Genomic DNA, 14,946 nt, shown 5'->3' with positions numbered 1-14,946 from the left:
CACGAACCTGCATGCCCCGGCCATTTTGCGTCTTCGTTGTTTGCACATTTTGCCAGACTGACCGCGCACTTGGTGTGTCGCATAGCTTCATCACCCCCCCCCCCCTATCCCACAAAGAAAAAAAGCAAGGAAGAAGCGAGCCGAGAAAATTCTCGTGCAGGATTTTTGCGAACGAATAGCAGACCACATTTGCTTTTCTCGTCTTTGTTTATTGGTGGGTGCAGAGGGAATGCATAGACAAAGATAAACACACAAGCATCTTTGCACGAATGCACGGAGACTCTCTGAAGACAAGCCCTAATTTGCCCTCGGTCGACACGTAACTCTGAGATGAAATCTACGATCGTCACCAAGCGGCAATACACTTAAGCAGCATGCCACACTACAAAAGCAATACAAGTCGATCCAAACAGCCAGCGTGGAAAAAGGTGTAATTTGTAGCGATATCCTATTACCAGGATCCAGGCGATATATAGTGCGTTGATTGCTGTGTATTCTACGAAATTCCGATCGTAGTAAATATTTATTAACTCACTATATTAACGACGCCGCCCTTCAAACATATTTTCAGTGGTGCGCTGTCGACGCTGACCTTTTCAGTTAATACTGCCAGTGGCTTTGGGTTGGGTTTGCCGACGTTCCGTGAAGTTCTGGGCTTGACGTAGCAGTTGATACATTAGATAAGTATTCAAACTGCAATCGATGGCCCTCGCGAAGCTACAGTGGGCAGATGACAGTAGCGCTCAAATATGCACGTTCGTAGCGCGAACAGTGCAATGCGAGGAAACCGCCATCAAATCGGCCACATGCTCCAATGTTTTGCCATCCTTTCGGTCAGTGATTAGCAGCGCTCAAGCCCGGATTACCCGATTATCAGAGAAACTTTCGCGTCTCTTCTGAAACTGTGCAGCAGAATTCCGCTTCCGTTTTACTTTTATTAATTTTTGTTTGTTTGATTTTCTCCATCTGGAGCATAAAAACAGTAGAGAATGTAGGTGATGAGACGGCTTTTGTTTGACAGGTATGCAGGAACAGGCGGAGTGCTGCCCATTAGGCCTGTCGGGCAAGCAACAAATAAATTTTCACCCCTCTCCGCTGCCACAAAAAGAAGGCCCCAGTCATCGTCGCAATTTATAGAATCGACTACGGGCCTTTCGCTCGGTTGAATGGCTGAGGCTAAGAAGCGTTCCTACCTCAATGGGGCGCAACGTGCCCTTCACTTATGAGACAAACAGGCTGATAGACTATGTGGAGCTTTTCTCTTATGCTGCATCTGGCCAGTGTGACCAAGGACGGCGCGAAATACGAATGCATAATTATTCTGAACTTTGTCGTATGTTTCAAATTACTTTCGCTGCATTTAGCCGAAATACAGCGTTGTGCATGAAGCGGTTTTTTTTTCGCAGATGTCAAAGCTAAAGCCTGCTCACTCACTAAACTAACATTGCTATCATCATTAATTTTAGACTTATGCAGGTTGCCTTAACAGCGCTGTTTAAAAAACGGAGGATGCAAAGTAAATCATCAATAAAAAACGATTATTGTTCACATTTACAGGTTGGTGGTATTAGTGTCCTGCGTCGGCGTGTTAGTTCATACAGCTGGGACATTTATTTATAACCCAATCTGACACATCAAACGCAACAGGCAACCTTATAAAGCCATCGTAAAACCCATTCAAGCATAATAAAATACAAAATAAATTTAGGCGCTACGTTTCGCCACGTAGATATGCTTGGATATAATCGCGCTTTTTAATGCAGCAACATTGATTAGGCTCAGATAAAAAAAAACAATCACAACACGAACACAAGCTAAAATCAGTTAAAACAGTCCACAGTAATAATGACGCACGACCATCAGTTTTAAATAATCGATAAAATGTATACTTGTAGCACAGTTTACAATGTTAAGTCACAGCCACACGCACAACAAATAAGTTTGGAAATGCAGTTTAAATAATTTTATGATGAAAGAATCTCACGCGCGGCTTTTTTTTTTTTTTGCTTGGGATGGAGAGGGGGCGCGCAGAGAACGTTCATATTCAGGCAATCGCCCATTCGTTAAGAACTGTTCGTGCTTGTGTACCACTTCCTCCGCCATCACCTGTTCACGGCTTGTCTCTTACTGGACGAGGTGACGGAATTTCTCAAATTGCTCTTCACTAACGGAAATTTTATTCGGTGATGCCAGTTTCTTGATTGGTTCATGCACTCAAATGATCTTCCAGATTTACTGAGTGCCTTCCACAATCGCTCATTCACCTTTACCTTTTATCACTGCGTTACAACATAAACCAGATTATTGGCCTAATTTTTTGGAAGTAATAAGAAAAATGGCCCAAGCGTAATGCTACTTGCCCGTCATAAAATTCACTTTTTGCTATGTTTGCAATGAAAAAGTCAGGAAAAGTGTATCTACTTCCAACTCTATTTTGTACGGTAGGTTTCAGATACAACCTGCCCGCAGGGGATGGCAATAACGCTCTTCTTTCTTGCAATAAGTGAGCACTGTTTTTATATGAAGGAAAATTTTTGTTCACAAATCACTTAAATCTGCGGTTTTCAGCGCAATATCAGTGGTTAAAACAGAAATGTGACCCTTCGACATGGTTTCTCGCTCACCACAGATGCCCAAACGCCAAATACAATGACCTTGAGGATCCTAATGCAGTTGCAGTAGCTGTAGCTTTAGTACATCAGAAATTACTTCATAGCTTACAAAAATTACCAAGCGAGCTATATTTATGTACGACGACGAGTGCGGAGGGAAAGAAAGCGAAGGCTCCTTTCAAAGTCAAGATAGACTTCTCGTTTCATATAGAACAGCTTGCTCAACATGCACGGTTAATGGCACAAAAATAAAATGAACATAGATCTCTTGGGAAGACATTTACAAAGGTTCCAAAGATTCGTAATACGTGAGAACAGTATTTGGAGGAAGGGCTGCTCGGAATTTGAAACAGGACGACACATACGTGGGACGAACAAAGCGTGAAATACAGGGTACATGGGTTCATGCTATAGACTCGGTATATATAAATAGTGCTCGTTCGACCAGGCTGGGAACGGCAAACAAGATGCTTGTGGGAATAAGTGGAGACCGAGTTGCAGGTTATTTGGATAGCGCTTTGTAGTGAATACACAACGTGACACGGACTAGATACAAAGAAGAGGCACACGGAACATGACAGTCCTAAGCAGACACACGATGTGGACATAATCGACAGAGAGCAGAAAAACGGAAATAATGTACAAAAGCAAAGATGTATAAATGCGCAGTACGAATAACACACAGCAAACAGCCCATGATTGCATACTGTTCTTTCTTTCTGAGAGCGTTCTGTTTGCCTCACTGGGGAAAAAAACACCACAGATGCCAATAAGAAAATACCTATATTGCCGTTATAAGAAAAAGTTTTCCACGTGGAAAAAGAATGAGTGCTTTGTCCTTTTAATGTGGGGAGTATTTGAAGATATAAAAAAGCAGCAGAGAGCAATAGCTTGCGCGAGGCCTTTTAGGTTGGGAAAAAGGTGTATACGCTTAAATCTAGTGAAAAAGTTCCCGCAAGGATATGCCCCTTGCTTTTTTCTGTTTTTGTGAGCTCAAAGGGAGGAAAAAAATCCCCCGAATGAACCCGTGCTAAATAATTAACTTATTCCCCCGTTAAAGGCGAATGCATAAAGCGAAACAATTTACCCCCTCACTGTATGCATAGAAAAAAAAAACTTATTTCGAATTTTCTGGAACTTCACTACTTGGCATCATCGTCGGCACAAGGAATAGGCGTAACTCGCTCTAATGGCGTAGTCAGCGACAAGTAATTTTCGAGGCGTTTGGAAGGCAAAAATAAACTATGATGGTGTGAAAAACGTTTAATGGGCATCATTACTCCGCCGAAAACGACGGCAATTCAGATGCGTAATGAAGCAGCACCCTGAATTGTGATATCAGCTAGTCGGTGTTATTGCACGGAGAAGCCCATATAACCATATCGCTTTAAATTTTCTAGGTCTGCTTGACACTGCATCGCATTCTCATGCAACCCTATAGCACATGGAAGCGGAGGAAATTGTGGGACAGGATTTGGTCGACACAGTAACAGAGCGAAAGAAGCCGGAAGAAATATTTAATCCCTTCTCAAGCGCATTGCTATCGTCCGTCATCTTAAGCCCTGTTATTATGTCGAAGAAGAAAAACTGACTCACCCAGTTATTAATTTCGATCTGAGTTACATTTGAGAAAGCAAGGCCGTTATGGCTCATTTGCTTATAGAGAGCCAGCTTCCCCATATTGGCACAACTCGTGGAGGTGCGCACAAAATAAAGCACAATCGGCTGTTGCCCCGCATCATTTTGTGCGCCCCCACTGATATACTGCTAACCGTTTTTTATTTTATTTTTTCTTGCTTTTTATTTTCTTTGCAGTTGAAACAAATAAATAGGTGATAATATTGCAATGAAAAGCACTTTAACTGTTTTTCATTTGGCTATGGGTGAATGACTCCCACCACGCGTGGAGAAAAGGAGCGGGTGTAAAGGATTTTTTTTTTTTACGACATCACCACCTACGAAAGCCATCCCTGTGCAAACCGAGGGGGCGGGAGGAGTTGCTTCTTCGGGAAAGAAATGAGATCAGATCAAATTAGAATTTTGCGTGCCTTGCCGATGAGGCGTGCAGAAGCGGGTAAACGGTTCAATTCAGCAGCGGTTCCGCGTGACCCATTCTACACCTCTTAACCTTAAGCTCGTTAAAAGATCTCCCCTCCTGTCACACGGCTACCATTAAAACTACGTGGTTCAGCTTTAAAACTACCATTAAAACTACGTGGTTCGTGGTTCTATGTAGCACATTTTACCGCGACGGAGATTCGGACCAGGTAAAATATAACGCACGCTGGTGGTCACGCGCCTTGCGCTATCGTCGCAATCTCTCAGGCGGTTTATACAAGTTGCCTTCAGATGGCACATCGCTGTAAATTTTGGGTCATCGAACAAGGGCACGTCTTGTTCACCCGGAAGCGGTGCAGGCGACATCCGTATACGCTGCTCTTCTTATGCTTTTCGTTCAACGAAGGCAGCGCTGTGTCTGATATAACTTTTTCTTCGAGTGGTATCCCAAAATGATAGACGCAGGGATGGGAGAAGGTTGAGGGGGAGGGGGTATGAAGGGAGGGGAAAGGAGGTGTTCGTAAGTTCTAACTACAGTCTTATGATGTCTGTAGGTTGGGCGAGCAAAGCTTTTTCAACGTTTCGAAATTTTGCACGCCGGTCTGCTTTCACAGCTCCTTGATTTCGCGGAAGACGATGGGCGCGGAGTGGCTGCGCGTTAATAGTAGTTGTAGAAGTTCCGCGCAGCGCCGATGCGCTGGCCGAACTGGCCGTGGAAGGAGGGCGCGTATCCGCCGTAGTGGCCGTCGGCGATCGGAGGGGCGGCCAGCAGCACGGGAGCAGTGGCCGCGCGGGCCTGGAGCACGGGCACCTTGACGACCTTGCGCACGCGCCTCACGTACGGCGCGTGCACGTGGGCCACCGGCACGGGGACCGAAGCGGCGGCCACCACGGGCTTTGCCAGCGCCAGGCCTCGGATGACGTTCACGTAGGGCGAGTTGTACACGGCGCTGGCTGGAGCACTGGCCGCCGTGCCGGGCTCGTTGGTGTTGACGATAACGCGGAAGCCGTGCGCGTCGGCCACGTACTCGACGCGCCGTTGGCGGCCGTCGATGTCAGTGATGGTGTAGCCACCACGCTTGTTACCCCACGCATCGCCAACCTCCCAGCGGCCATTGGTAGCACCCAGCGGATCGACGATGTCGTAGCTGAACTGGTAGTTGCCATAGTCCTGCACATAAAAACTCCCAGGGCGTCAACCAGGCTTACCGCGAGGACACGCCAGTGACCTTCTACGCATTCTATAACGCACGTTCACGCTCAAGTGAGTGGCTCGTTTCCGCACCCCAGCCAAACTGGCCTATCGCGGCTGGAAGTACGCCACGAACGCGTTATTTTGGGGGGATGTGAAACACTAGCCCGTTGCCTGCTTTAGGAGAATGACAGTATAGGTATTAAGGTTTTCGAGTGGCGACGTTTGTAAATGCGGTGCATTTATGAGGCATGCTCGCCAATTTCATGTTACATTTTAAACCAGCCCATCGCCAGTGCAATTATTTATACTTGAAACTCATATCAAGGCTTCGCGCGCCGAACAACACCTGGGTTTTGAAACGAGGCGCGGAGGACAGCTGCGAATTATTTTAGGCCGCTTGGGTAGTTCACTTGCCGCAGAGTGCGTGTCCAAAAAAACTTTCAATTCATTTTTCACTATCATCATCTAAAACTGTGCTTGGACGACGTAGGCCCCATTCTTAGGCCATCTTCTCCCTGGAATCAGATAAAATTGTAGAATGGGGCCGCTCCCGGGTTCACATAGACCATACGTCTGTCAGATGTATACAGATTAAGCCCTGGATCAACTATTCTCGCGAGCTGCAGATAAAATTGAAGTCAAGTAGCAGTGGTGGTCTATTCCCACGCACGCATGATTTTGCCAATTTCACCTATGTTGAACAAGGGGTTGTGCACGATGGGAGGTCGATGAGCAGCGCCGTTAATGGTTACCCGTGCGCACCCGCATTGGGCGAATGCGGACCAGTCACACATCCTTATGCTGCTCTCAACATGTCATCAATTCCTTCTCCTAGAGCATTTAATCCCACGTGATGTGAAAGTTTCACACATCGCAAACAGGTTCTCACTACAGACTCCACATACCGGAAAGAGTAGCTAGTGTCTGAAAAACAGCAATATTTAAGCGAAAATACTCTCATCACAAAAATCCCTATAGATACTTTAGTTTCTTGCTTGGCAAAAGGAATGAACGCCTCCTTCACGGAACGAATATCGCGAAGACACGCACGGCATTATTCTCAAACTCGAATGTGCACAGCGAAAGCGGATGCTCACAATCCTGCGCCTCCTTTACTCCACCTCCCACGGAGTGGAAGAAAGTTACGCTTCACTGAAGGTGGAGGGAAACGAAATAGAAAACTCACGTCCTGAGCCCTGTGCTGCGTGCTCTCCCCACCGTGCAGCTGGATGCCCGCGTTCGCCACGGCGAGCGTGCCCAGCATCACGAACAGCTGCAAAGGCGCCAGTTTCACAGTTTCAATTGGGCGCCTCATAAAAGTGCACGGCACCTTCCAGCAGTCAGCGCCCTAAATCAGCGCTACAGGCGAGACGGTACGCATTGCTTGCCTACAATCCGTTTCCCGCCAATAATAAGGTTAATACTCGTTTCGGAATTCGGGGCTGCCCGTGTACACTGCCACTTCCTCGTGTAGATAGTGGAGAGGCGGAAATTGGCGAGTGTTAGGAATGGCAGCAGTTACAAGAAATCATATATCTGTTTATTGTTGTTACTTTATTTACATGGACATACACCATAACTTCAATTGGGCTTTACACAATGTCACGTATGCGCGAAGTAATGATCGATAGGTGTCGAAATAGACATAGGTAAGATAAATTAGTGGAGAAGGGCCACACACGCAGTCACGAGTGCGTTTCCTAGCTGGATTTCTGATAAAGACAAACTATACAGCGACACCCACGACGGAATCATGGGTGGTCTTCGTTAGTTCGCAACATCTCACTATTCTTCAAGCAACAAAAACCCTCTCCCACGTCTGATGCCCGAGGCATGACCTCCTACGCGTTAAATCAAACTTGAATGACAGCGCTTGTCACGTTTCTGAGAGTCACGTTTTTTTTTTTTTAATCAAAGGCTGACGATCTGTGCCTGTATGCATGCCAGCTCGAAGCAGTTATCTTGCGGGGGAAAGGGAAATAGCGTAGGGGCAGTCATGACCATATGCTACAAAAAAGCCACGACTTCTTTTCAGCCTTTTTGTGTCTGTTTCAACGTGGTGGACGAGGCCAATTTGTTTTGCTCATCACCTCCGCAGAAAATAGGCGACCAATAGCACTTTTGTCCTTCCTTCCTTCCTCTTTCTTTCTTTGTTTCTCCCTTTATATAGGGTATGTGGTTCTCTCTCTTTATATAAGAAAACCTGGGAAAGCAAAGGGGAGAATGTGGTAGGTCATTGAAACAGATAAGGAATTTGGAAAGACAGAAAGAAAGTGGAGAAAAAATGCCAGCCGGGTGGGATTCGAACCCACTGCCTCCAGAATACGCGTCTGGTGCGATGACCACTACGCTACGGCGGGGCTATTTTTCCCTCCACTTTCTGTAGTATTTATATTAAGGCATTTTTTGTTTCCTGCGCTTGGGGGTGGTAGCCAGCGCCACTCGGACTACCCGGAGTGAAGGGGACCTTCTTTTTCACCCCCGGGCCGTGACTCGAGTGTCTACTTTCCAAATTACTTATATGTTTCAATGACCTACCACATTCTCCCCATTGCTTTCCGAGGTTGTCTTGATTGCCAACCGTTATTTCTGTCTTAATTCAACAAGCCATCCCTTCATCCTCCCGCGTTTTTCTTTATTTCTCCTTTTCTGTCTGTCTTTATTTCTTCGTTCCCGACAATAACGAACATAAGCTCTAGCAACATTCATTTACAATTTGCGATATGTTCTCACGCAATACCACTGAAGTTAGGGGAAAACACTATTCGGTGCGAAGGCTGCGTCATGGGTAGTTATAGGACAGAAATTCCTTGAATTCACGCTCACCAAGGATAAGGATTGATTGCGGTGTTTAACCCGCCGACGCAACGCAGGCGATGAGGCGCGCCGTAGTGGAGGGCTCCGGAATAATTTTGACCACCTGGGGATCTTTAACGTGCGTCGAAATCTCGTACACACGGGCGTTTTTGCTTTTTGCCTCCATCATAAAAGCGGCCGCCGCGGCCGGGAATCGAACTCACGACCTCGTGCTCACCGTGGGTAAGGGCCATTTTGTGGTCTTTCAGTACGAACGTGTCAAGTTTTCTGAAGGCGGGTTCAGCGGACCGTAAGGCTTGACAATAAAAATGTCAATTTCAATGAAGGGAAGATTCCGAGATCAATTTTGAGATCTAACTCGTCGAAGAGACCCCTGCCTTCTTATGCACGTTGTGAAGGCGCTGGGTTAACGCCGAGTTTCTTTACATGCGAAAAAGTTTTTACACACAGGCGTTTTCATATTCTGCCGCCATCATAAATAAGGGACGAGGAAACTCCAAGCGCCCATTGGGAAAGCATAACTGAAGACAGCGCTACGTGCCTTTTTTTTTTTTTTTCTGCGCTGCTGCTTTTCGTGAGCCTCTTCAAGTCCTGCATCTACTTACGACTTCCCCTAGGTGTTAAAACAATAAAGAAAAATATGTTGTCGGGTTTCGCACGCATCGCCATTGTAAATAGAACCATGACAGTCGGCCCTTTTCATCTCATACCATCTACTTTTCATAACTGCTCGCCGTAAACCTGCGAACTTGCGCATTGCCGCCGAAGGAATTTGCCGTTGATCCACCAAGGCTGGATGGTATAAAGTGCAAATTTGCTACAATCCGATTCGACCACGCGAACCTCTTTGTCACAGGGACAAAATTTCAAAACCCGAGGTTATTTGGCTAGTATGATGAGCGTATCATCTGTCGGCGGCGCATGCGTATCCGGAGAAACTACAATTGATAGACGTGGCGCCATCCTGCCATATGTGCCTATTGCCAATGCAAAATATATAGCTACTAAACAACTACTAAACAACCGCCTGTCACGTGCGTTATTGACGAGTTCCGTACAGCTGGAGCATAACCATGGCCCCTTATAAATGGTCTCAAACCGAGCTGGTTAATTCATCTCTACTTTACCCTGAAGGGCTGGCCAAAATAAGATGTGGCAAGGCGAGCAGGGCGAGCCGGAAAGAAAGAGAAAGGAAGCCGAGGTTGAGCGGGCTCGCCTCGCCGCTCAGAAACCTACTGCACGCGCCCATCGTCTAGCTGCTCCGAAGTTCTCGGCTATGTATAGCCCTGTAGCGCACACAGACCATTCATCCACGGCGCCCAGTGGAAAGACTAGAACGCCGCACTTTCTGCCTAATAAGTGTTCTTGATCAATTTCAGTTTTTGCACTCTCCGCAGCATTGGCGGTGCTCAGGCATCGCCTGGCTATAGCTATGCGAGCGCATTCACTCTTACATGATTTGCAGTGGAGCAGGCCGATTCGCAGCCGATTAGTACAACCGCTACAGCGGCAAGCCGCTACTGGCGCACCCCGCGAGATCCGGTTCCCCTTTTAGCGAGCGCCGTTATAATGGAAGAGAGCGAAAGCGACAGGTAGCGCCGTTGCTATGGCGGCGCAGAAAGTCCCGGAAGTGAATGCACAAAGAAACGAAGCGAACAGCAGTGCCACAAACGTCCCGAAGTGTTTTACTGTGAAGCTCCCAGGAAATCACGGCAAGCGAAGACAGCACGCGGTTTCGGGATAGCCTGTACCGACATCAAAAGCACCCTGCAACACTCTTTTCAACTTTTTTTGAAATCTTAAATCCTTGCAGAACGTAGCCACCCAACACACCCAGTGCTTAGATTAAGGGGTCGCAAAATAACTCAGCCAAACATTAGTGCTCTATATGCCCATCAGATAACTTGGAAACTCGCTCAAAAGATTTGTGTCTTTTTCCCGGTATTGACGTTCTTTGACGGCCCGAATTACGTCACTGAGGCCATGTAGCGGCTGTTAGCCGGTTTTACTTCAATTGCATCAATAAACGCCTTTCGATAGCAACGTTAAAAATAAAGCCACGAAAACAAAGCAGAAACGGAAGGCGTGTCTGGTTCGACGAGCAAACCACGCAGTGCCACTCCGTGCTGGCGATAACTGTAGCTTTCACAGTGCTTCCAGACGCGAAGGAAAGAGAAAGTGTTGCACGGTCCCTTTAATGTGCGATACGCGATCGTTTTTTTCTTCCAAGACGGTCTCAAACCGCTATATGCACATATCAGTGCACAACCGCATCGGCTCCATCTGTTTCCCGCCTTATCAGTGCGTATAATTGTCTGGCATAGTGATTGCCAAGATTGGTGACCGGGTTCCTATAAGCAGTGTTTTATCGCAGAGCCCGTAAGATTTTTATACCTATTCCAGGTACAGTATATTTACATACTACCCAAAAATAAATTTGAATAGCGTAATTAAGTAACAAATAAATACAGTGACAAATTACATTTTCTAAAATTTAACATAATTTTACATTTTGTAAAATTTAACATAATTTTTCATTTTCTAAAATTTAACATAATTTCACTTTATTTTCTTTACAACTCCTCATTGCAGTAGCCGGAACTTGCATGCCCAGTGTCAATTACCTATCAGCCTTTCGCCTGCCTCACTCTTGCCCTTCCAACCTCGTCGAGTTTCCGCAGCAATCGTTTCTGAACCTTTAAGCCTGCGTCTCACTTTTACTTGGGAAAGCGCAAGGCTAGCCGCATGGGGGATGTTGCAGTGCGTGAGAAACATAGGTTGACCGGTTTGTTGATTTGCCAAACCTTGCTGTAGAGAGAGAGAGAGAGAGAGAGAGAGAGAGAGAGAGAGAGAGAGAGAGAGAGAGAGAGAGAGAGAGAGAGAGAGAGAGAGAGAGAGAGAGAGAGAGAGAGAGAGAGAGAGAGAGAGAGAGAGAGAGAGAGAGAGAGAGAGAAATGCTTTATTTAGCCTTTAAACGCCCCTTAGGACGGCGTGGGGATTGGCGTACCGGTGACTGCACAGCAGTAGCCCTCGCCTTGACTACACGTCGATTAGCCAGGTCAGAGCAGCCCAGCTCCCCAGTTCAGTACCCACCGTCTGGTAAGGGGGGAAAGGGGTGGTGGGGGCAGTTCTAAAGGAGGTGTTCGAGCGTTTCGACTGCTCCACAGGCAAGGAAGCTGGGGGAGGTGCAGATAGAAGGATAACAAATACGCGCGAGGATAGCGACAGTGCATGCAAGAAACGGAATGCAAAGAAAACCTTCCTTCCAGAAGAGTGGTGGCATCAAGTCCTCACTGATACCGCTAACCAAGCGGCTGTTCAAATGTACATCAAACCCAAATACGCCAACAGGAATAGTTTTTATTTTTTTTTATTCGAAGGCAGTTTTGCTGTTTCCCATTCCCATTTTTAGAGGTTTTGGCGTTTCGGTTCGTTTGTACTCCCACGAAACCAGAGTCCATAGGAGTCCTTTGGAAAGCCAGTGTACCATTGTTTCACAACAGTAGGGAAGGAGAATAGACGAGCGCAACTTTTTACGAACACCGTGGCAGAACTTCCCCGTTGACAAGACCATATTGGTGTCTGTAGACAGCCTCTTTCGTCTCCTCACCATTGGCTTGCATAAGGCGGATTCGGCGTCGTCAGTACTTATTTCTAGACTTTGCACCTACAGTGCGAGCACATGCCTTAAGAATTCGTGTTCAGAAAGTAAAGAGTACCCTGAAAAAAAAAAATACAACGAGTGAGGTGCCTTCATTTTGAAAGCGTTATTTTATGCGGTATGTTCTGTGCTAAAAAATGTATTCCATTACCGTTACCTTATCGATCGAGGGTAACTTAGCGAAAGCGCTCTCAAGATTGGCCTGTTATGCCGTTCTGACTTCGGTCCGCTTCAAAAGCTCAAAATTTAAGTTTGAGAACCTTCTGAATTCACAAGAAAATTTCGGTTTTTGTTTCTTCACAGCTTGGCACGATCTTCCCAACTTGACATGAAGAAAGTAGTCGAAGCCGGCGGTCGAACCGCTGACCTCTTTATCAGTAGCGCAATTCACTAGGCTGAACGCCATCGTGGCAGATACATTTTCTTTACGCGTAGCGCGTCACAGAAAGAAGTAGCTGAACTACCATGATCGTTACCAGCAAAGTAACTGAAGCGTTACAAAATTCTACGAAATTACGTCGTCGTCGTCGTCATCATCATCATCATCATCATCATCATCAAACACCGTCATCATAACCATCATCATCATCAACAACAACAGCAGCAGCAGCAGCAGCAGCATCATCATCATAATCATCGTAATCGTCATCATCATCAGTCTGCTCATGTACGCTGCAGGGCGAAGGCCTCTCCTTCAACCGCTCCTGTCCTGCGCAGCTCGAGTGCACAGTTTACGACCAATATTCTTTATTTCATCCCTCCATACGGTTATTGGCCTTCCACTTCTAAACCTATCTCGTGGTATAACTCTGTTACCCCAATTTTGAACCGGTTGTCGGTACGTCGCCCTACATGGCCAGCCCAAGTCCATTTATTTTACTTCAATAATTGAACTACGATATCTTCCACTCTAGTTTGTTCTCTGATGCAGGCAACTCGTTTCCTGTCCCTGAGTGTTATTCCTAACGTTATTCGTTCCATGGTACGTTGAGCAGACCTAAGTTTGCGTTCTAGTTGTTTAGTAAGGCACCAAGTTTCAGCCCCATATGTCATCCCCGGCAGTATGCATTAGTTTCTTTTGAGCGGCAGAGGTAGCTTACGTTTCATTATTAGATGCGACTGCATCTCATTCACTCGCCTTGTCCCTCCATACGGCGTTGTTGTTGTCCGTCCACACCCCTCCCCCATTCTCCTCGCCGCGCGAGCTGCGCTCTCCGCCGCTCACCCCTCTCCTCTCCGATAGCGAACACTCTCTCGCGAGGGGCATTGGATTGGATTCGATTGGGTTGGCTTGGATTGGATTGGATTGAATTGGATTTGGATTGGATTGGATTAAACTGGATTGAATTGGATTGTGTTGCGTCATAGCCGCGCCACGTTGCGTCATAGCCGCGGTCGTTCCAGCACCGGCGTTCCGATTTCCATCGATGCGTTGAATGGAGCCTAACAATTCTGCTATCGCCCGCGCAACCGTAACAAGCACCGATCACTGTGATAACAGGAATGCTAGCACCACTGAAGACAAGGCTGCGAAGCGGCGTGACCGTGATGCGGAACGCAAACGATTGAAGCGAGCAGTCGATTCCGAACTTCGTAAACGTGATAACGAACGCAAACGGTTAGAGAATCAACCCAACGGAAACACCAAGTGAACCCCCAAGATGCGTCGCATTTCCACAGGGTTCCCTTCGCGGGAAGGTGGGGTAATTTTTTGGGAGTGCTTGCCTAGTGCTCCCCAGCCCATACCTATTCTGCGCGGGATTTCTCTCTCGTGGTTGGGGTCAGAAGCAACCATCTGTACGAGGCAGTTATATTCTTTTATTTCTTCTATTTTTTCGTGCCTCAAGCTAGAAAGGACATTTTTGGCATGCTTATTCGTCATTACTTTAGATTTATTCATATTTATTTTCATCCCCATGGCCCTGCTTTCTGATTGTAGTTCCTCAAGTATTGTTTGCATGTGTTCTGCAGTTTCACTTAGCGAGACTATGTCATCCGCAAACCTCCAATGGCTCAAGTATTCCCCGTATATCCTTAATCCCATTTTCCCAGTCACGGTTTCTAAACCCCCTCTAGACATGCTGTGAATACTTTTGGCGTGATGGTATCTCCCTGTCGTACTACCTTTCGGGTCTGAAATTTGTCGCTTTGCTTGTGGACGATTATCCTGCCCGTGCATTCCTAGAAGTCTTGTGTAGGTTTCCTCTATTCTTTGGTCTTTTAGTGCTTCTAGCACGGCTGCGATGAGTACGGAACTAAACTCTTTCTCGTAATCAATAAATGCCATGTATATGGGTTTAGTGTACTCTCCGGATTTTTTTGTCACTTTATTGGCGACATGGATGCGATCCGTGGTTGAGTACCCTTTCCTAAACCCAGCCTGCTCTCTGGGTTGTTGGGAATCCAGGCTGTCACCTACGTGGTTAACTATAACTTTGGTGTACAGCTTGTAAACAACTGAGAGTAAACTTATGGGTCTATAATTCTTAAGGTCCGTGGGATCTCCCTTCTTATGTATAAGAATAATGTTGGCGTTTTTCCAAGCTATGGACACCTTTTGAACCTTCAAAGATTCCGAAAATAGTGCAGCAAGCTTTCCCAGT

At 46.5% G+C, this 14,946-nt stretch overlaps 1 protein-coding gene across 1 annotated transcript in view; it reads right to left on the bottom strand.

Moving 5' to 3' along the window:
* Nucleotides 1-204: 204 nt before the first annotated feature.
* The window catches only part of LOC144155259 (uncharacterized), a 38,914-nt gene continuing 24,172 nt past the window's right edge, over nucleotides 205-14,946 (bottom strand). Inside the window, exons 2-3 of the mRNA XM_077686587.1 lie at nucleotides 7,052-7,138; nucleotides 205-5,841 (exon numbers count right to left, since the gene is read on the bottom strand). Coding sequence (XP_077542713.1) covers nucleotides 5,329-5,841; nucleotides 7,052-7,138 — 600 coding nt within the window. The 3' untranslated portion in view covers nucleotides 205-5,328. The remainder of the gene's footprint in view (nucleotides 5,842-7,051; nucleotides 7,139-14,946) is intronic.

Source organism: Haemaphysalis longicornis, unplaced genomic scaffold (genome assembly GCF_048455015.1).
Source record: "Haemaphysalis longicornis isolate Haplotype H1 unplaced genomic scaffold, Haemaphysalis longicornis Haplotype H1 scaffold_1, whole genome shotgun sequence".
NCBI lineage: Eukaryota > Metazoa > Arthropoda > Arachnida > Ixodida > Ixodidae > Haemaphysalis > Haemaphysalis longicornis.
This window is presented reverse-complemented; position numbering and strand designations above follow the sequence as displayed.